We start from the raw sequence: 22,619 nt of genomic DNA, 5'->3' as shown, positions 1-22,619 counted from the left end.
TGTTTGTTTTGGTTTGGTTTTGTGGGAAGAAGTTCTTGGAGGTCAGTGCAACTGCTGGTGCTGTTCTGTGCTATATTGACTACCCGTGTCAGCCTGACTCTCTTTGTATGTAGCACTGTCTTTCCACACAGCTAGATTTATAAAGGTTTTAGTTAAAGGTAGCAGAAGTATTAGAGTATAAATGTACATGTACAGAACTTTTCATTTTTGGGCCAAATGTAAAACCATTCTTTGAGAGCTCTCATCTCAGGTTTAAATCGAATATGTCCTCTCTCTGTGGTTGCTGATTCATCCTCACCACTGGCAAGAAACATTTTTAATACTCTGGTAACTTGGCAGAGGGGATTTTTTTTCTGTGATAGGCTTGTGCAGCACTGAAATTTGCTGTCCTTGTGGCAGATACAAAACTGGCAAGCAGCAAGACCTCGGCTTAATTTTTCAGTGTTTTTCTCATTCCTGCTGTTTTTTTCTGTGAGGTCTCACCAACCTCTTATTGAGCTGTTAATGCTCTTCTGTCTCTTTCCAACTGTAAAAGGGCACACCAGAAATTCCAAAGTATGTCCAGAAAAAGATGCCTTTATTTTGGGGGTTCATTATGAAAAGGTTTAAAAAACTTTTTGCTGTCAAATTCAGAACATTTATAAAAAAGTGGTTTAGCTTTGGCCTTATGTTTCCAAATGTAAGGATTAATGTCTTGCTTTTGAAAAGTGGTGGTGCTTATTTACAAACAGTATTTGAATGTTTTATGGATGAAGACTGATTACCAAGATATTTTTCTTTTTCATCAGCCATTTCTTATGCATGTGTCCTTATTGTCATCAACCGCTTTATGGAAAAATATCAAGACCCTTCATGCTAGGCAAGAGCATCTTATTTTCTTATGAAATAGTCTGGGTACTGTATTTCAGCGAGACTGCAGAACTGCAGTGTTTGTTGAATACAAATATCCAACTTTCCTGCTTAAACTATCAGATTTAAAAGAACAGCAAACACACAAACCAGCCAAACCCCCTCAAACAACTCCTACCAAAGAACCCCCAAACCCTAGAGGAACCTAACTTTGTTCCCATCAACTTTTAAATGACTGGGCAAAGGGAAGGGAAGGAGAAACGGGTGTAGAGTGTAAAGCCCTCCAGTCAAGGTTAAGCTTGAGAAGCCTTGCCTTGAGTGCATGATCTAACGGTTTGTGACCATGGATATTTCTGAACGCCTGAGAGCGAGCACCAGCACTTCCAGGCAGGGTATCATCCTACTAACTGGGAAAAGAAAAACGTACCATGTGAAGGCCTGTCTGATAGCAAGAAATGTGTGGAACTTCACTTGCTGATATAATGGAAATTTAAATACCAGTTTCAGAAGAGTATAGGAGATGTCTGCAAATTTGTGGGCCCTCATGATATTAAAGACTTTTTCCTTAACGGCATGCGCCATGCTTTATTCTTCAGTTTTACTTTTTGTTCAAGGAAACATCAAGCTGCCAACAGTTGTTGAGAGCACTGGATTGGTAGCTTACAAACTTTGCTGTGTTTTTAGATTGCTTGTGGGAAAGGAAAGGTTAATCACTATGCAATCTTGAAATTGAGAGTTGGTTCAGACTAAAATATTTCGATATTGAAGTCAGATGGTTTAAATGGGCTCCAACTAGTAGATTTGAATGATTTTGATACACTTCTGTGCTTTTGTTGTGTTTTGTTTAATGGAACTGGTAACATTTAAGTTTGATCTCATTTTACGATTCTAAGCCATTTGCTGCATTGAGCTGATCATTTAACTAGTTCAGTCATTAATCTCAGTCTGATACTGGACTGTTTTTTGTTTTGATTTCATTGTTAATTGCTGTATTCTTAATGCTGGAAATGTGTTCTTTGTAGCTATTTTTGTTAGTAACTTTAACAACATAGTTAATTTTTCAGGTGACACAGAACTAAACCTTGTGGATTTCATTGGATTTTAGCTAGCGATCTTATACATTTGGCCAGCTTCTCAGTTGCTTCTGTTTGTAGCAGTCTATGAGTCTTGTTGGTCATAGTGAGCCAAGGCCAGCTATATCTGTATAAAACTGCTCCAACTTCAGAGAGGTAGCATATATTTAATAGAGGGGTTTCTGAGCGTAGTTAATCCAGTTTAGTTAACTGCTGTTTTATTGGTAGAAGGTCTTCATAGAGCAGAAAAAAGTACCTACTATGACTTCTTCCTTGCTTGACTGAGTGCTGCTGAAGGCTTGAACTGGGTGTGCTGTGTGATGAAAAGAAATGTACCTTTGAACAGCCAACTCATTTGTACAAGGAAGATCAGCTCTTTCTGTTGCAAGAAACAGCCTTTCAACTGGGAGAGAAATCTCACTGCTACTGTTGCTGTCGTCTTTGGTTACAATTGTTTTTAATGTTCATCTGCCTGGACAGCTGCTATTTCTTCCTCCGTCCAATAATCTCCTCTAAAATGGGAAAGATCTTTATTTTCTTTGAAACTTTATATTAAAGTCCATTTGATCTGCTGATCACTTCATTCATCAAATACCTTTATTTAGGTGCATTTACAAACGGTTGAAATACACTTGTCGGTTTTATTTGGACCACTGAGGTCAGCTTGAATGGTCTTTGTTCTGTCACCTCATACTGCCTTTCAGAATTGCTTGCTTTGATTTGCATTAAGCATGCTACTTATTTTAAAGACTACAATTTTTGTGTGTGAAGCACCTATAAATAGTGCTTTTGATTAGCTGACATCTCAATTATCTGACTGTGGCTCATGGAAGATTGAGATAAGATGCCATCTAGTTCCTGATGAACTACAGTTTGACAATTCAAAGTCGTCTGCGCTGGTTCCGGAGTCATGAGGGATCTATTAATATGTATTCCACCATAATATATTTGATAGTTTGTTCACAGTTGTGCAGAAAACAGTCTTGTTTGTTCCTGTGTGTTTTTCGTTCCTTCACCTCATTCTGTCAGAAAGCAGTTGCTCCTCTTCCTATTGCTTATAGAAGTGCATGTATGCTTCTTTCCCCTTGTAAGTTGTGTTTTGTTGTTGGCTTGGGTTCATTTTGTTTTTGTTTTTTTTGGGGGTGGGTGTTTAAAATAAATCTACATCACTCTTTCTCACCTGTTTCTAGGAAAGATGGTCTTTTTTTTTTTTTTTTTCCCCTGTTCAGATACCTGATGCTCTGTCATCTTTTCTCATACACTTCCATCAAATTCTTCTTTCCTTCTCTTTCCTCTGTCTTTCAAGTGCACTACTTCTCTTTTTAGGAAACTTTCCTATATACTTCACTTACACAGTCTCAAAACTCCCTATATTAAGATGCAAAGATCTACAAAATTTTGAAGACAATCTGGTGTGGAATACAGCAAAATTGTGGGTGGTCCTTTATGAATTTTGCCTCAGAATTAGGGAAACAAGAAGCCTTCAGCCGGTATCCCATAAACACCACATCAGGAAGGAGAGGGACTGTCTTTTAGAGACTATTGCTTTAGTCCGCTGAGTTTTTTCAGAGTCTGAATTGGTGCCCTGGAAGTTAAATGCTGAGGTGTGTGTTGCACATTGTGTTTTGCTGGCCACGTTTTTGATATTTTCTGATGGAAGAGTGGTGCCTTTGGTGTGTGGAGAAGAACAAGTTGTGGAAGTGGGCAAAGCCAAATGCTGGAGTTCCAATGTTTTTTAATTTGGAGAACTTAAAAGCAGGATGTTGCTATTTCAAGTAGTATTTCAGTTCCTGTCTGTTCAAGTCTGTCAGTGTCTCTCTCAAGAACCAAAACCAAGGAGCTGATGTAAATGCAGCCTTACAAAGCAGAGATCTTAAATGCAAGGAATGCTCTCTCTTTGCCTCTCTAGACCATCTGGAATGTAACATTAGTTTTGGCTTCTGATTTCTTAGCTCCAAGAGCTTGGATCATTGGAAACCAGGGAAGATCATTAGAAGATTTTTCAAATGGATGCAGCCCAGGAACGTTTTTCTTAGATGAGGGAGGAGTAGAGCTTTCTGCTTAGCCTTGGAAGAAGTGGTCAAGGCAGATAACATTCAGTGACAGCGTTATTTCTGTCCTCTCTAGTTCTCTTGGTTGTATGGTTTTAACCTGCAGGCTGCCTCTTGGATGCCATAGAAAGATTCTGTGCCAGCATCTGAGGAGGTTCTACTCATCTTGACTAGAATCTGTCGTCTTGTCGCTTCCTTGTCCACACGCTTTGTTCTGTTCCAGACAGTACCAGTGTTGGTAACTGGGGGTGGATGGGCGGAGGAGGTTGTCAGAAGAATAATTACTTATAAAACAATAGGGTTCATTGCTTCTGTTGATGTTTACTTGGGTTCCACAGAGCTCCATCCTGATGCTTCCTCCCCTTTCTCCCCACATCCTCAATGCAGCAATGGGCTCTTCTGTCTAAATGCTGACTATTGTTTGTGCTTGCACTCCATAGGCAGCTCTGCGGAGCGTTCACATTCAACCAGCACACAGTGGCTCAAATTCCCTGTTGGAGCAATGCTGTCATTGGGTCACAAGCTGGTCTTGCTCGCAGTGAAAGTCAGTGGCAAACTTTCAGATGTACTTGTTTGGCTTACAGCAGTTTTTGCTTTCAGGATTGTTCTTGTGTGCATTAGTATCTGAGGGGAAGAACAATGTTAGAACAAGTGAACCAACTCTCAAGACAGTTTTGCCTCTAAGAGGCACTGTATTACTGCAGTTACAGGTTAACGCAATGCGCATCGTCTATGAACTTGATGACCATGTGAATCAAAAGTAAGTTTGTTTGTGAATGCTGTATACTGGGAGTATCTGCTGTAGTTGAGAGGTACTTTGGTTGATAGAACCAATGAATTACAGTAAAATTAATCTCTTTCAGTAGCAACAGTCTTGATTCTAGCAGTTTGTTGTCTGAGGCAGAAGGACCGCTTTGCCCTGCAGGAAGAGATTAATTAATTCGTGGAATACAAGTGCTTCCTAGACTGCTAGTCACATGAATGCCGAATATTATCTATGCAATCTCCTTCTTTCAAAAGGGTTAAGGAGACTTGGCCCAATAAAATCTAACATGTATTGTTGGATCCAAAGTGGCATATAAGGGAGCCTTTGGGAATACAGATATAACTGCTGCCATTTAGAACTACCACAATGATCTTTTCTTTCCTTGCTTACTCCATAGTTGTGTGAACATCTCTGATGACCAGATGTGCTTTGGCATATTGTTTAAAAAGTTTGTATCAGAGATAGGAGTGTGATATAATAAATTCAGTGAGAGGCAACTACTGTGATAGGCCTAAGAAAAGCTTAACAAATTCATAACGTTTATTAGAAGTACCTGCCTGAAGTTGTTTACCGCAGAATTGCTATGAGATGCATATTTTGTATGGAAACGCCCCACGTATATACAGAAATACAAATGCACTGACTTCCTGTTCTTCTTTACCTAACTGTAAATGCAAGATTTTTGTGATGAATTGTGGTCATACCAAATGCCTCAGCTGGAGAATAAAGTATTTCTTGTCCTGCTGGGCGAATTCCACTAGAACAACTTGGTGTTTGTGTTTTTTAAAAGCTGGAACCATGCATACCGATCCCCCTTTGAAAACCAGAAAACTAGCTCTCCTCTTTTCCTGGAGGACAGCTCGGGCGTTATGTCAGCTGGAGTGGCTTCAGCTCTGCTGCTGCCCAGAGAAGAGTCATGTCAGGACAGCCCTAGGCCAAGCGTTCACTCTGTCCTCCAAATTAGGTTTGGGTTGGGGTCCTCTGCACAGCTCCTCTGTTTCTGTGCCTGCGTGTGTGTGTGTACGTGTGAATGCTTCCCATCTGTCCTAAGTGGTCCGCAGCTGCCTACTGGGTTTCCAATGAGTGTGCAAGTTGGGTGGAGAGCATTTGTGGCCTATGGGAGGGACTGGGACGATAACATAAAGAGGTCCACGTGCAGTATGACTTCGGTTGCCCCTTCTGTGACAGCACTGCTCTTTGCTGGAGTGATGCAGTAAAGATACTATTCTAGGACTGTGACCTTTAGCTCCCCCCATTGTTTTTGAAAGGGAAATAGGAAAATATAATGTAAACTGAAAGCTGTTGTCTTAGCAGAGGAGCTGCTGTTTATCATGTACCATGGATTTAACCTCTTGAAGATTGAATAGTACAGGTTTTCCTTCTGCTACTGGTTTCTCCTCCCTCTTGAGCTTTTCTTTTTCATGAAGCTGAATCCTTGCAAATAATTTTAACAGAGAGTATTATTCCTGATAGTAAGTGTTGCAAAAAGAAAAAATGTTTAAAAATGAAGAAAATTTGGAATTAATTTTTCAAGAAAACTATGGTTCTTCAATAATTGCATGCAATCAAGCAGATACAAAATGTTTAAGTTATTTTTTTCTGCCACAGACATGCTACAAAACTAAGAGCTTATGCTTTCTTAAAAATCCCAGTTGCAATCTACATTTAAACTGTAAAGTTAGTGGTTTATTATTATTGTTATTATTATTTTAGTGTTTTTTGTGTGCCTTTCAGAGGTAGTACACAGCAATGGGCATTTCCATTTTGGTAGAGTGATGCCTCAAAGGGCTGTTCAGTGGCTCCTTCATCTAGAATTATAAAGTGGGAGGACATTGAGAGAGTTGAGTCCTTACAAACTACGGATGATTTTGTTCTGTGGTAGAAGAGTACTGTCTGAACTCTTCTTCCTTCCCAGATGCTAACAAACATTTAGTTATAATCATCATAGAGAAGTTATAGCACGATGCCTGCAATAGCTGTGATGGTTTTGGATAGGAAGGACTTTTGGAGCCCCAGATGGGCATTCAGTGGTTACACCAGTGCATTACCCTTTCATCAGTGCTGTGCCAACTGTAGTAAATCCTGCCAGACCATATGTGAATCTATCTCCCTCCTCTTCCCTCAAACATATCTGTACCACAGCATCCCACATGTGATCGGCCTGCCAGCTGCTCAGTGTTCCTAGAATCCAGAAAACAATGGCCTTCTAGCTCATATTTGGTCATCAGGCCTTCTGGCCCTCCAGGTCTAGGCTAGGAAACCAGCACTATTGAATGTAATGTAGTTTGGTGTTTGGTTTGGTTTTTTTTTGTTTGAGTTCCGAATGTAAGTCATGCTTTGTCATTTGGTCTAATAAAAGATACTGATTTTTTTCCCTCCTGGTGGCTCCTAATGTTCTACTAAGAATTTTATTGCAACCTGTTGTACAGCAAAAATACTGATTTTTGTTTGTTTGTTTTTTTGTAAACTATGCCCATAAGCACTAAAAAAAAGCATAGTATGTTCACCAGTTTTTACCTAGGTCTTTCAAACAGAACAGCACATTTGAAGTAAGACCTTGTCTAGCAAGTTTTGAGGCAGGTGGAATTTGATGGCCAGATTGTTAACCTGTTATAAAATGTACTTATAATGAAAATGTTGGTAAACTATTAAGTATTTGCTACCAAATGAATCTTTGTAACTGTTTTATAAGGGAAATATGGTGTAATAGAAAGGCAACCCATTCCAACTTCTTGATTAATAGGTTTTGATAATTGGATCAATTTACTGTAGGTGGTAGAGAACATGAAGCCTACTGTAGTCACTGAGACCTTCCTGTAGAGGCTTATGCAGAGTGTGACATAAGAGTAGGACTGTTATGTGATGACTGTCCATGCTGTTAAGTCTTTGTTACTTCTGAACGGTTATCTTTATGCAAAAGAGAAAAGCTCTGTTGCACTCTCTTCTCTGGACATGTAATTTGAACTTTAAATTAAAGCTTTAGTGTAGAAGATTTGAAGGTAGTTTGTCTAGTTTCAGTTCTGGTTTTTTTGGGGTAAGCCAATGCAGCATGTGTGTTTATCGTTCACATGAAGCTGAGTGACTAACAAAAGTGAAAACATAAAACTTAGAGTGGAGAAGCTATTAACTCTTTGACTGCCATGTCTAACTGTATATACTAGTTTTAAGGTCTGCTTTCGTGTGTGAAACCGCACTGCTGCAGAAGGTGGTGTTGCCATATGGATGCTGTTACTTGGGTGGAATAGTGCCAAAGACGTTAGTAACATTTCCATTGTGCCTACACGCTTCAGATGTCACCAGGAGCTGATTTAATAACATAGTTTTTGTTGCACAGTAGCAAATCTTTGTTTCTTTTCTTGATTCATTTCTTGCTTGGAAAGACACTGTGTACAGTAATTGAAAATAGCATAAACCGAGACACTTCTGTCTTTAAATATTGGTGGCATTATTAAAGAAATGCTTATTCTGACTAGGTCAGTTTTAAGAGATTAGATTTTACTTGTAATTTAAAATGTGGCAAGGAATCAAACTAATCAATAGGAAAAAATGTTTATAATTGTCAACAAGATAATTTCTTGTGTATATGTAAGACTAATTTGGGGAATGAAAGGTGGGAACAGTTGAAGTTTTAATCAACAGTTTTTTTCCCAGATATGCTTATTTTAAATATAGCTGAGAGGTTACATTTCAATTCCTGGTTCATACCGTTAACATTTCAAATTTTGTACTTTAAACCCAAACTACTAAGCATTAAATTAAAAAAGTCTTTGTCCCTGACATTGCAGTAATGAGTTGTACTGTGCCAGTCTCCAGCAGGGTTGGTAATAACTAGCTTTGATTGTGTTTCATGAGTTTTTATGTTACAATTTGGATTGATGGTAATATAAGGCTGGGAACAGCTGATTGTGTTGGCATGAGAATGAACATTGCCCTTTTAGATAAAAATAAGTTGAATAGCTTTTGATATTGGATTTTATTCTTAACATGAAAAATGCCTTCTTCCAACAGAAAGAGTCTAATAGCTAGCGTTTGCAAGCTGGGCCATGTTTGACCTTCAGGCATCATGGGTTACAATATTTTGAAGAAAAATGCACCAAAAAGAGAAGCCAGATCTGTTTGCCCCAATTTTCCCCATTTTATTTTGCTTTTGGCTGAAAAAGGATTTGGGTTTTGGCTGTTAATGTAACAAGCTGTTTACCTTGGCAGAGCTGGGCCTAAGACCAGCCTTTGTTGGTTAACAAATAAAATTGGTTTGAGCTCACTGTCCATGGAGTGTTTTCTCACATCATAAAGCATTGTGCAAACTGGGACACTGTTTTAGTCCAGTTCCTGAGGAGAAATCCAGCACAGAACTTCCGGAATGAGGTATGTTCTACTTGCAGATGTGGAGCAAAATTCAGATCTGCTTTTTTCTAGCGTTATGTGGATCAGGGTTGTCTCTAGTATCAGTCCAGCTTCCATGAAAATGAGGTTGATTTAAAAATTGCAACTGGATGGACCTATAAATTATAAAGCACTTTTAGACTGTTCTATGCTCTGCAAGCTTCAGTACTGTGATAAATGAGAATTTTGAGTGATCTCATAAGTACGTTCCCATCAGTTTGTCACAAATCTGCACATTTGTTAGGTGTGCTTATTCCTCTTTCCAAACTTGCTCTTGGTTTCCTTTGAAGGGTTTATAAACATCTTGATTGTGTGGTCCATTTTTGGTGACTTATGTGTCTCTGACAGCTTACACAGACTTATGTTATAATAATCAAATTCTCTGAGAGGAGACAGCTTTTAAAAATATTTATATGTGGTTTTTTAATAAGTGGAAACTTACAGACAGGGAAGACCCTGCACAGTAAAGGGTTTTTCTGTTTGTTTAATCAAACTTCCACTAAAACAAAGGTGGTTTAACAGCTGCAGCTGCCTGTATGTGAATTGGTGCAAGGCAGACAAACTTCAGGGAGGTAACTCCAGTGCCTCCAGCCTACCCAAGCAGCTGTAGAGTCAACTCAACAGCCCTGTCCAACCTTTTGGTCTCTCCTCATAAGAGAGAGAACATAATAAGAAAACAAAACTGTCAAGAATCATGTCAGTTCTACAGCCTTCTTGGGGAAAAACTGCAAGCACAGCAACAGGCACTTAGAAGTCTTTTAAAACATAGGACTTAGCGTGAGAGTTGTTTGCCTTCCTTCAGTATGTCTTGCTGCAGTCTGAATGTTGAGGAGTGTTTGAAGAATCAGCAGGTGGAGCCAGCCCGAATCCCTCCTCCGTTGCCATCTCCCCCTTACAGGTCTCTAACCACCTCCTGGTTGCTTAGGGAGAACTCAGAGCAAAGCATTATGTAACTGCATCCACAGCAAAATGGGAATAGGATTTAAAAGCTTCCTAAGTAGGGAGGAGAAATGACTTGGCATGTACAAAAAGCAATGTGTAAGCTTTGAGTCCTGAGAGCAAGTGCATCCTAATAGGCTGCTTAAAAATGAAGGATACAGGGCCTTGCTCTCAAAAGATCTTTCCTGGGGTTCAACCAAATTGGAAATACCCTGCTAAATAGTCTGAATTTTGCTTTTTTTTTGAGCCTGAGTGCTGTTGTGTTCTGTGGAGATAGGAACTTTCATTGGTGTGAGACTTGAAGTAGTGTGTGTACCTTGGTGTCGTGGCCTGAATCCAGTAGTCTTTGGAGAGCTATCATGTAAATACAACTTCTGAACCAATTTTAGTGGTTACTCTAGGGTAAAGTATGCATATGTGGATAATAACAGTGCTATTTTGGGGGGCTTTAGTTCATATTTTAGAAATATGTCTCCTTTTTTTTTTTTGTATTTTCCCTAAGTGGAATGGTTAGTTCAAGTTCAACAGATTCTCTGGTTTGTGAAGCACTTGGCACCGGAGGGGTCCAGAGACTCCGCCAAAGGTGGTGTGGCATGGCTCGGTAGTTGTGGTGGTATGCTGCGGGGCAGCTAGGTCTGTTTGAAAATTGGTTGCATGGTTGAGCTCAAAGGGTTGGGCTTTCCAGATCTTCTCCAAGTCCCTGAGGCTTCAAGAGCCCAAATCCCCAACTTTCCTGAATGAAGGGCAGACAGAGTCTGTGCCTCTTGGAGTGGGATTGGAGACACCCAGAATGGCAAGTCTGGAAGCCTGAAGTTTATAACATCTGACACTGGGAGGAAGGCTCCTGCTTCACCTCGAGATCTGCAGTTACAGAACAGATTCATTGCTCTCATAGGTGCTGAGGGCCTGGGTGCTCCATCTAGTGAAGCACCCAAGCTGGCTAAATCTGAGCCATGCGGGAGCACCAGGAAAAAATGGCAAGTGGTAATAGTAGGGAAATTCCCTGCTGTGGGGGGTGGAGACTTCGATCTGCTGACCTGCCTGTCATCTAGGGAGGCTTGTTGCTTGCCAGGGGCTTGGATCTGGAACATTGTGGAAAGACTGCCAAGGCTTGTCTGGCCCTCAGACTGCTATCCCCTGCTGCTCTTCCATGTAGGCTTCAATCATATTGCCAGGAGTGGTCTGGAAAGTATCAGCTGTGACTATATGCCTCTGGGGTGATGGTCAAGGACACGGGAGCCTGGGTGGTTTTCTCATTGATCCTTATGGTGAGAGGGAAGGGTGTGAGGGTGAGTGGACAGATCCTGTGGGTAACAGCTGGTTGCATAGCTGGTGTCAGCAGCAGAGTTTTAGTTTTATTACCATGAGACCGTCTTTGAGGATTGCTTAGAAAAGATGGGATCTGCCTAAGTAGGGCAAAAGTATCTTTGCTAACAGGCTGGCGAACAAGGTGAGGAGAGCTTGGAAATAGTAATGATGGGGGAGGGAGAGGATGACCAACAATCTTATGAGGAAGCAGTGGGCTGGGTTGGCAAATAAAAAAAGGCAGGATTGCAACCCTGGACTTGAAGAGGGAAGACTTTGGCCTGTTCAGGGCTCTGCTTGGAAGAATCCCACTGGAGACAGTTGTGGAGAAAAGAGGGATCCAGGTGAGCTGGTTGGTTTTCAGAGATCACCTTCTCCAAGCTCAATCTGACAAGGTCCATCTGACAAGCAGGAAAACCAGCAGAGGTGGTAGGATGCCTTCATGAATGAAGAAGGAGCTCCTGACAAAAACTGTAAAGAGTACAGGAGGTGACAGCAGGGAGAATTGACCTGGGAAAAAGGTAGAGAGAATGTCTGTGTGTGCAGGGATGGGGTTAGGAAAGCCAAAGCCCACCTGGAGTTGAATGTGGTGAGGGATGTTGTGGGTTAACCCCAGTGGGCAGCTCAGCCGCACACAGCTGATTGCTCACTCCCCCACAGAGGGATGGAGAAGAGAATTGAAAGGGTAAAAGTGAGAAAACTTGTGGCTTGAGATAGACAGTTTAACAGGCAAAGCAAATGCTGCACGTGCAACCAAAGCAAAATAAGAAATTAATTCTCTACTTTCCATTAGCAGGCAGGTGTTCAGCCGTCTCCGGGAAAGCAGGGCTTCATCAAACGTATCGGTGACTTGGGAAGACAAACACCATAACTCCAAATGTACCCTCTTCCTCCCCCAGCTTTATACGCTGAGCATGACATCATATGGTCTGGAATATCCTTTGGGTCAGTTGGGGTCAGCATTCCCAGCTGTGTCCGCTCCAGCTTCTCATGCACCCCCAGCCTACTTGCTGTTGGGGCACCGTGACAAACAGCAAAGACCTTGAGGCTGTGTAAGCACCCTTCAGCAACAGCTAAAACATCTGGGTGTTATCAACACTGTTTTGGTCACAAATACAAAACATAGCACTATGCAAGCTGCTATGAAGAAAATTACCTTTATCCCAGCCGAAATCAGTACAGATGTGAAAGGCAACAAGAAAGGTTTTTATGGGTGCCTGAGCAGCAAGAGGAAGACTAGGAAAAGTGTGGGCCTCCTGCTGAATGGGAATGAGGGCCTGTCACAGAAGTACTTAATGCTTTACTCACCTCAGTCTTTAATAGTAATACTGGCCTTCAGCCATCCCAGGCCCCTGAAACCAGTAGGAAAGTCCAGGGCAAGGCAAACCTACCCTCAGTGGAGGAGAATCAGGTTAGGGAATATTTAAATAAACTGGACATGTGCAACGCCATGGCCCTGTTGAGGTATGGGCTGAGGGAGGTAACTGATATTCAGAGGCCACTCTTGACAGTCTTTGAAAGGTCATTGTGATTGGGAGAGTTTCCTTAAGACTGGAAGAAAGCAAATGTAACTCCGGTCTTCAGGGAGAGCAAGAAGCCTTCTTTTTGCTGAGAACTACAGGCTGGTCAGCCTCATGTTGACCCCTTGGAAGGTGATGGAACTAATAATCCTGGAAGCCATTTCCAAACATATGAAGGACAAGCAGCTGGTTGGGAGTAGTCAGCATGGATTTATGAAGGGGCAGTCATGTCTGACCAGTCTGTTAGCCTTCTGCAATGAGATGGCTGACTTGGTGGAGGAGGGGAGGGCAGTGGACGCTGTTTATGTTGACTTCAGCAAAGCTTTTGATGCTGTCTGCCATGTCATCCTCACTGACAAACTGATGAAGGTAAATAGACAATGAGGTGGATTGAGAAGTGGCTGAAGCGCCAGGCTCAAAGGGTTGTGATTGGCAGCATGAAGTCCAGCTGAAGGCTGGTTGCTGGCAATGTGCCGCAGGGGCGAATGATGGGGCTGATGCTGCTCGGCCTCCTTACTAACGACCTGGATGACAGGGCAGAGTGGACGCTCAGCAGGTTGGCAGGTGATGCAAAAGTGGAAGAGTATTTGACACGCTAGAGGGTCGTGCTGCCATTCAGAGAGGCCTCAGCAGTCTGGAGAAGTGGGCTGACAGGATCTTCATGAACACAGAGAAATGCCAAGTCCTGCACCTGGAGAGGAATAACCCCTGGTTGAGTGGCTGGCAAGCAGCTTTGGCGAGAAGGACCCCAGGGATCCTGGTGGACACCAAGTAGACCCTGAGGCAGCTACGTGTGCTTGCGGCAAAGGCAGCTCCTAGCTTGGCGGGCTGTGTTAGGCGGAGGGTTGGCAGGAGGCAGGTGGAGAGAGGTGATCCTTCTCCTCTTCTCCTTTCTGGTGAGGCGCATGTGGAGCGCTGTGTCCGGTTCTGGGTTCTCCCATACGAGTGAGAGATGGAGATACTGGAGCAAGTCCAGTGAAGGGCCATGAAGACGGCTGAGGGATTGGGGTATGTGACACCTGAGGAGAGTCTGAGCGAGATGGGACTGTTTAGGCTGGAGAAGAGAAGGCTCGGGGTGGTGTTATCAATGTGTCTGAATACGTGCTGTGGTGGAGTAAAGAAAGCAGAGCCAGGCTCCTCTTGGCAGTAGACAGTGCAAGGAGGAGAGGCAACAGGCGCAAACTGAAATCCAGGAAAATCCATTTAAACATAAGAAAACCTTCTTAATCTCAAGGGTGATAAAACACTGGAATTTCCATCCTTTGTGATATTAATAATCTGCTGTATAAGGCCCTGAGCAATCTGTGCTTTATGTATCTCTGCTTTGAATAAGGGGGTTTGGTCTATAGAGGTGCCTTCTGACCTCAAATGTTGTGTGATTTGGGTAGTGGTTGTGCTCTACTTGCAAGCTGATAGTAAATGGAGTAGCACCAGGGGCTGTCCTGGGATCTCTTCTGTTTAACATCTTTATCAATTACTGGAGAGAGCAGTGGAGTGCACTCTTCCTCAAGTCTGTGTTTAGTACAAATTGGTAGAACAGTTCACGTGCTAAAGAGTGGGGGGACCTGAGGCTAGAGGAACTCTGATTGTCTAGGTTGGGGAAGAGAAAATGGGAGGTCCTAACAGCAGCCTTACAATACCTACAAGGAGGTTATCAAGAAGATGTAGTCAGGCTCTTTACAGCAGTGCATGGTGGGAGAAGACCAATGGGTGTAAATCAAAACAAGAAAGGTTCCAATGGATGATAGAAAACTTTTTTCCCAGTCAAGCAGTGGAGCAGGTTCCCCTGCGTGCCCTACCTCTGTCCTTGGAGGTTTTGAAGACCCATGTGGGCAAAGCCCTGAGCAACCTGGTTTGACCTCAGAGCTGGTCCTGCTTTGAACAGGAAGCTAAGCTAGAGACCTGAGGTCCTCCTGGCCTGAATGAGTCTGATTTTTCAGTTAACTTCCAGAGGTAAATGTTTCAAGTTCTGTTTGCACATCAGCTTGTAATCTGTGGGGCCACTCTTTCTCTTGCTTTTCATTATGTAGTTTAGCAGGCCTCTCGTGATCTAGTTTTATAATGGTTTTGGGCTTCAAAGAAGAAGCAATAGATGAATATTATCAGCCATAGCCTTCTGTCTGGGATGTATCTGAAAGTCAGAACACCCTGTTAGCTATGACTTGCACGCTCTGGGGGAGGGAGGGAGATGTTCAGCATTGTGACTGTGTGGCATTTTGGGGGTGGAGAGGAATAACTCTGCTTTCCTGTCAGCTTAATTCGATTTAGTTTGCAGGGCTTGTTATTTAGGCAGAACCTTTTTGCTGTTTGTGGTGTAATGGTTAGCTTTGCTCTGTGAGCTGTATTGCCTGTTTGCAGGCCGCATCTTGCAGGTTTTACATAGCACCGTCATTTCTGCAGAAAGCAGATGCCTATTACTAGTTCCCGTTTTGTTGTTTCGATGGTTGAAGTGCTAAGTGTTTGGTGAAACATCCTGGGACATGATTTTCCACTGAAGAAAACAGGAGTAAGGCTTTACAAATATGGCTATCCTTGACATTGCCAATCTGGCTTCTCCTAGTAGATATTTGATGAAGCACTAAATATAACTATGGCTTCCATATTTGAATACCCCAGGTCTATTATTTTTGATTCTCCAAGAATTTTTCAATCTTTATGACTTCCTTAATTCTCTACAGAGACTTTGTTGCGTGTATGGTTTCAAGGGATGGGGAGTCCTCCCAGGTAAAGACAAAGATACACCATATAATGGTAGCAAGCTTATAATGCACCTCTGCCTGATAACAGACATTCAGAGCAGTAGGAGTGTTTTATCTTCAGATCCTCTGATGCATAATCTCAAGTGAAAGTAAATTTTTCTTCCTTTGGTGAAACCCCGCGAGAACATGTTCATGCAGCAAAGCTTTGCATTTCTGTATAAACAGCAGTGAAACTCAGCGTGATGCAAAAATACTTGTTAAATACTCTTTAGGTTAATAGTGATTTATTTAGCAAAGTAGGTGCAGTGGCTTGGGATGCTTATGAATTTGAGAACCTTTCCAGAAATAAAGTACCTTAGAAGTCCTATGAACAAAAGTTAAATGTTGTCCAAGAAATAAAAATAAACTTTGTAATGCTGCTGGAGTAGATACTGCTGAAGCATCACAAATTGATTTCCTTTAATCAGTAAAGAAAAATGGATGCCATTTGTTGCCCCAACCATGATGGGCATTCCTGTGGGTTTTCTTTTTTTTTTTTTTTTTTTTTCCTTTGCCCTCTCTCCTGGTAGTTTCCCACAAACTGTTACCATTACGTGTTGCTGATTTGATATGCTCTCTTGGTTAAGCTGTATATATTACTTTCACTGAAAATATATAATTGGATTGCTGTTTTCTTATTCCTTTCAAAGGCATGGAGACTTAAATGTAGTCAATAACTGTGCATATGTGTGTTTGTCTTTTAGTGGAGGCGATAGTGGAGTTTGACTACAAAGCTCAACATGATGATGAGCTGACGATCACTGTAGGTGACATAATCACCAATATCAAGAAAGATGATGGAGGCTGGTGGGAAGGACAGCTCAAAGGCAGAAGAGGTTTGTTCCCTGACAACTTTGTAAGAGTGAGTACAAAGTGGAACTGTTCTTGTGTTGTGTGTATATGTTTTGTGTACTGTGCTGTTGAGGCTAAATATCAGCCTTTATATCATAATCATATCCAAAACCATAATGTATTGCAATACAATGTTCTACTGAGGCTATGTTACAAAGAAAAGATTAGTTTCTTTGCAAAAACAATGTAGTTTTGATATCTTGAAAATAAAACTAGCTACACATACATTTCTCTGCCTTTCAGTGATTATGTTTGACTGTGTGGTCTGGGAAAGAAGTGATTATTCTATAACAACTTACATGTCATGGCATTTGCAATATTTTCTCTTCTCTGTAACTGCTACTTCTTCTCCAGAGTGCTTTCTTAGGTTTTATAGAAGCTTATTGTGAATACTTACTCCTGGGTAAACTAGTTGAGAATAATTCAAGTGGATTTTTCCAAACGGTTGCCTATAAAAACTTAAAAATAACAAAACAAAAAAATCATTACTTTGTATTTCATGTAATGTACCAAGTAACTTGCAGTAATACTGGTTTTAGGAAAGCCAATCAAAGTTTTAGAAATATATATCTTTTTTACTGGGCACCTGTGTGTGCGTGCATATGTCTGCACATATGAGACTTTTAGTACCTCTGGGCCTCCTTGAGTTGTCATTGCAGACCTAAGCTGTTAGTTTCTATAAACCTCCATAAACTTGATTTTCCGCTGTGGAAAAGAGAGCAAGAACTACAATAAATTAAATAAATAGGTTTTATGTTAATCTGTTACTACAGCTTCAGATGATCTTCGTGATTTTTTCCCTTTCCAAGGGTATTAAGTAGCTTTTTTTTTTTTTTTTCTTTTTCAAACTGTGGGAGCCTGTTGTTCATTTAGACGTATGCACATAATGAAGTAATTTCATTTTGCATCAATAATGCTGCACATGTTGAGGTAATTTGGGGAAGTCATTCATTGGCAAACTTAGCAAGCCTGTAGCGGGAGGGGATGCGGGAGCCTCAGGTGTTCCTGTGGGGGCAAACGTACTCACGTCCTAATCCTCGTTCTTGTCATTGCCGAGAAGAAAGATCAGCTCTGTGTATGTCAGGCGGCAATGATTAGGAGGAAGTAACAGCCTCAACGAGATGAAAGGGAGTGGAGGAGGAAAATGGATACCCTGTTTCTTGTTAACCTCTGAAAATCTGTACATTGGGGTGGGGGGAAGAAACTATTTTGGGACTTGTGTATTGATAATATTTTTCTGCTTGAACTCTGATGAACTGTGAAGTTCTGTGGGGCAAAAGCAGACTTCCTCTAAGCTTTCTCCTGGCTGATGTTTGAAATCTGCTGCTGATTTTAAGAGGTGTTGGATTTAGTGTTCTAAATAAATGCGGCCTATGAATTTCTGTTATGAATATATCATAATCTAAGTATGAAAGTTTGCAAGTTCTTCCACTTAGTACCTAATTTTTAAGGCCTCTTCTTTCCCAAATGACTTCAAACTGTGACATCCTGTCACATAATTGAAATATAAATAGCTTTTTCTCAGTAGAAAGTTCTAAACCAACAATAAATGGTTTGGATTTTGTGTTCTTGTAAAACATCCCTACCTGGTCTTTGCCCCCCTGCCCCCCTCCCCTTTTTTTTTTCTTTAAGATCAACATCCAGGGCTGTTTTCTAAAGAACTAAAAACCACATTAAATTCTTCCTCATCTTCAACTTGAACGCAAAGTGAATATGTTTTTCGTAGTTGAGCATTCCCTCTCTAAATTAGGTAATGTGGAGTGGAGGATACAAACTTTCTAAAAATACAGTTAGTGAACATCTTGAGTGAAACCCTTTATTTTTCTTCAGTTTTTCTTGTGTAAATCTCCTTGTATCCAGAGAGCTATATAAAATGTAACAGCAGTCCCAGGAGAAAGCTTGTTGAGCATAATCATTCTGTCCACTAAGATTATAAGTAATTGTAAACTTTCTCTTTCAGTTATGGAAAATTTTTTAACAAGGGCATGCAGAGTTGAGCTCACCAGCAATCAATTCATGCCCCATTGCTATTCTGTTGTGTCAGCAAGGTAACTGGGAGGCAGGCAAAAAATGATGCTACAGATAAGTGGTGGAGTTGAATGCAACTCCAAATTCCCATTGCTTATCAGAATTGGTTGTAAGAGTAGTTACTTAAGAAAGTTACTCGGGAGGTGAAAATCACTAATGAAATTCTTGAGGTGCTTTGCATTCTACCTTCAAGTGGAGGGAATAATTTCTTATGGAAAAGAGCTTTTCCTTCCTGTGATTTGATTTTCTTTTGAGTAAATTCATGATGACATTCCAAAGAAACTGTTGAGTTTTGCAAAAATTGAATGTTTGGGCTGAATCAAAACCACTGAATGAACACAGTAAAGAGGCCTGAGTGGTCTCTGTTAGCGTTTGTGCATAGATTCTGGAAGTGCAGTTTGAAGATAAAAGAGTTTGGAGGAAAAGATGTACAAATCAGAAATGGAAAAATTAGAGAAATGGAATATACTGGAATGTTTATGAAAAGACATTAATATGAAGTGTTACTTAAGAAAATAATAAAAAAAAAATTTCGAGGGAATACTAGGTTGTGAATGTGGAAAAGACTTTTGGAGTTGCCTGTAGAAAAAATGGTTTTAAATTTCACGGAATAAATGCAAATTAGGAGACCATTGAAGAGGAGTTGTCTGAAGACAGATGTGAGAAAGAAAGAGGAAAGGGGAGGTAGTGATTATATGTATGCAGCACATGTGCAATTATTTTTTTCAGGGGACTTTCACTGTGAAGTTGTATCAGAGGTACTTCCTGTTCTTGAATCTGCAAAACAACTGCTCTGAATTTTTTATATTTTTATACATACAGACACGAAAAAACACAGATTCATACTGTTCTTATGCTCTGCAATTCAATATGCAAGGTGTAACAGAAAAGGTATTTGAAATTTCTTTTCTCTTTCTGTTTTCCCTGCCTCTTAGTCTGCAGCTAATGTCACTTGGAAGATTTTGTGGGAGAAGTTTGTCTAAAGATAAGAAAATTCTTTGGTCCCTCTTTAAGATCTAATTTACCTCTCTCAGCCTTTGTAGATATCTACTTTTGTTAGAGATACTGCTGCTGAATTTATCATAACAAATGTATGAAACGTGTATCTTGTTGTCGTCTTTTTCTGTTTTCTTTCAATTTTTCAGGTAGAGAAATAGAAGTATGAGTGGGGAATTACGTACTGTGTCTGGTTATCTGTTCTACTCCTCAGTTATGCAGTTGAAAAAGGGGATGTAGCAGGTGTGACTGCAGTGTTGTTCATTTGTGTGGTATAAAGTTGGTTTTTGATATGTTTCTAGCTTGAAAACTTCAACTTGAAATCTAAAATCCTTACTTTTATAACCAGAAAATAAAGTAAATGTGGATTATGTGTAGTATATTAGGGTTTTTTTTAAATGCCATTAGGAGACAGATGGGAAGCTTTTGATTTTTTTGTGGTCTTATTTTAACAAATTCCTTGTCTAACTATGCTCTGCAGTGTAAGACTGTTTGTAAGTGTGACAGCATCTGAGACAGTTAGATTTTGCTGATAGCAGAGGAAGATGTAGAAAGCAGGAAACTGTGGTGCAGAGCCATGCTTGCTGGTTTTAATTTGCAAAGCCAATTCTATGTGGGATTTGATTGTGTTATACTGGTAAACTGAATTTACTGCATGTGAGAACCTTAAGGCTTGTCTGTACTCCAGAGGACTTGCCAATATTGCTAGCAGAATTGGGGAGGTAATTTTTTTTTTAAATTAGCAAGAAGTGTAGTGGTATTTATTTTTGAAATTGTGGTGTCTAGCTTGGGTTTTAGAATCCATGAAACAGGACGGGGGCTTTGTGAAACTGTACTGCTGCCTCAGGTCAGAACAGCAACCTGGATTTCTTGTTATACAAGCAGAATACAATCTTTAACTGGTGCAAGTTAGTTGTGGGATGTTAGGGATGTTCATGCTGAATCATAGGTACATGGTGGAGATCCCCATCTGTTGCTTGTCATTTAATTTTCTTCTCTGTATGTTTTGGTTGTTTCTGATCTTCACAACCAGCCAGAGGTTGCAGGGGATTGTGAGTGAAACGCAGGGTGACTCCTTACTAAGACCCTTGTGCTTGTTACATGCCCCACACACCCCTGCCTGTCCCTGTCAATAAAGCATAAATAAAGAAATTTACACTTTCCTAAAACCTTTCATGAGACTGGCCTGTGCATATGCAGGGGCCCTTTACAGCTGTAGTTTGGCTCCTGGGAGGGAAAAGACAATATTCCCCGTGTCCCAGAACACTTTGGTTCCTGCAATACTTTCCGCTTCCCCGGCCCTCCAGCTGCTGCTTGGTACCACTGCTGTTGCCCTTCCCTCCTGCTTTGCCACTGCGCTCTCCGATACTGCTGTGCCTGCCTTTGTTTCAGGCCTTGTAAGTTCATATTGCCTTCACTGCTCTCCTAAGTACTCTGAATACTATTAATTAAGTGACGTCTGGGCCAGCTTTGCCTGAGTAGGCACTTCTGAAAGTTACGGCATCTGCCGAGGCACTGAGGTTATATGCAGACTAGGGAAAGCAGCGTTATTTTTATCTGTACCTGAAAAGATAACTTGCTTTATGGGTCAGTGAATTATTACAGGGTTTTTTTACATACTTGGCAGGAATTTGCAATTCAATTACTGAGCTTTTTTGTTGGAAGTCTTACTAGAATACTGTCTACGTATTTGTTCTTAGGAAGTGTTTTAGATTGTGGCATCCTAACTGTTATGTCCTCTTGGGAATGAGAGCCAGGAGTACTAGTTTCTTATTCCAAGTTCTGGGTATGGCCATTAAACTTGTTATCCTTGTGGTGAAATACAAGAGAATATAACTGGTGAAAGAAACTTTCAGATAGGTTTCATCATGTGAAAATGTTGTCTCCTTGAGCTTTTGTTTCTGTCAACAGCAATTAAGGTTTTGTGAGGAGAAACATAGTGTTGCTCATGTCGTATTTGTTATTGCTGCTGTTACTACTCTTACAATGGTGAAAGCAAAACTAGTGAAACGAAGTCTTTCTCCCTCTCCCAACCCATGTCCCCCACAAAGACACAGATCCACCAGGATGGTCTTCTACCAGTCAATAGTCTCTGACTCCTCTAAGGGAACTCGGCACAGAGCAGCAGCAGCACTCTGGGCTGTCCTGGATGCCCAAGGCATGATTACAAATAAAGTCGCGCCTCAACCTGTTCATCTGGCTTCAGAGGAGGTGGGGGAGCTCCCGGTGAGGCGGCTGCCCTGGGTGTTTGGCCTGGAAGCGACGTGAGGCTCCCTGGCAGTGACAGAGGCTCTTGCCCGTTCCGTGTCGCAGGGAACTGGCGGTACTCTCAGCTGGATGGGAAGGGTGCCATGCTCGTTGCGGTCGGCAGAATGGATCCCGTATGTTTGTCACGGGGACGAGTGCGGTGTTGGCTGTCCTGTGGTGATCAGATTGTTGGATGTGTTTTGGTGCCAGGTTTTGAGAGAGGGATTACTTTGGGGGGGGGGGGGGGGGGACAGCGGGGGGAGAAGGGGGGGTGTTTGGGGCTGTCAGCTGTTGGGCATTTTGTGGGAACCAGCGTGTGAACGTTTTATGAGCTATGCAAAAGTGAGAGGGTTTTGAATACGGGCAGCAGTCATGCAGTGGACGCATGGTAATGTGAAGCTTCAGTGTTAAGGTTTTTATTAGCTTTTAGTGACTAGTACTTTATATTGCAACAAGTTATTAGTGAAAAGTAACCTTCTGAAAAGGCAGTGGCTTAATTGTAATTATGTATTGATAGAGCTGGTGAAAATTTAGCAGTTTGAAAAGAAAACATATTGCTTTTCATTCTTTAATATGCATCATATTTGCTGGTGTTTAAAAAAACTTAAAAAGAAGTATTCTTATTTAGGTACACATAATATTGGTTCACTGAGAGTTCAGTGTAGGTAGTACAAATTGATATACTTAGGAGACTCAATTATTTCCTCTTTTTGCTCAGGTTTGTCTTTTGCATTCTTAAGAAAATTTCAGTACAGTATTTCTATTTAAAATATGCTGTTGGTTAAATTGTAAATTAAAAAATTATAATTTTATGCTAAAAAGTAAGCTAAACACTACTTCCCCCCCCCCCCCCCCCCCCCTCTTCACCACAC

The 22,619-nt window shown here is 41.2% G+C and overlaps 1 protein-coding gene across 1 annotated transcript in view; it reads left to right on the top strand.

The window, feature by feature from the left end:
- The window catches only part of SH3KBP1 (SH3-domain kinase binding protein 1), a 218,823-nt gene that overhangs the window by 6,487 nt on the left and 189,717 nt on the right, over positions 1-22,619 (top strand). Inside the window, exon 2 of the mRNA XM_010571263.1 lies at positions 16,329-16,486. Coding sequence (XP_010569565.1) covers positions 16,329-16,486 — 158 coding nt within the window. The remainder of the gene's footprint in view (positions 1-16,328; positions 16,487-22,619) is intronic.

The sequence above is a fragment of the Haliaeetus leucocephalus genome, unplaced genomic scaffold (assembly GCF_000737465.1).
Source record: "Haliaeetus leucocephalus isolate CR32 unplaced genomic scaffold, Haliaeetus_leucocephalus-4.0 Scaffold317, whole genome shotgun sequence".
In the NCBI taxonomy this organism is placed as follows: Eukaryota; Metazoa; Chordata; class Aves; order Accipitriformes; family Accipitridae; genus Haliaeetus; species Haliaeetus leucocephalus.
This window is presented reverse-complemented; position numbering and strand designations above follow the sequence as displayed.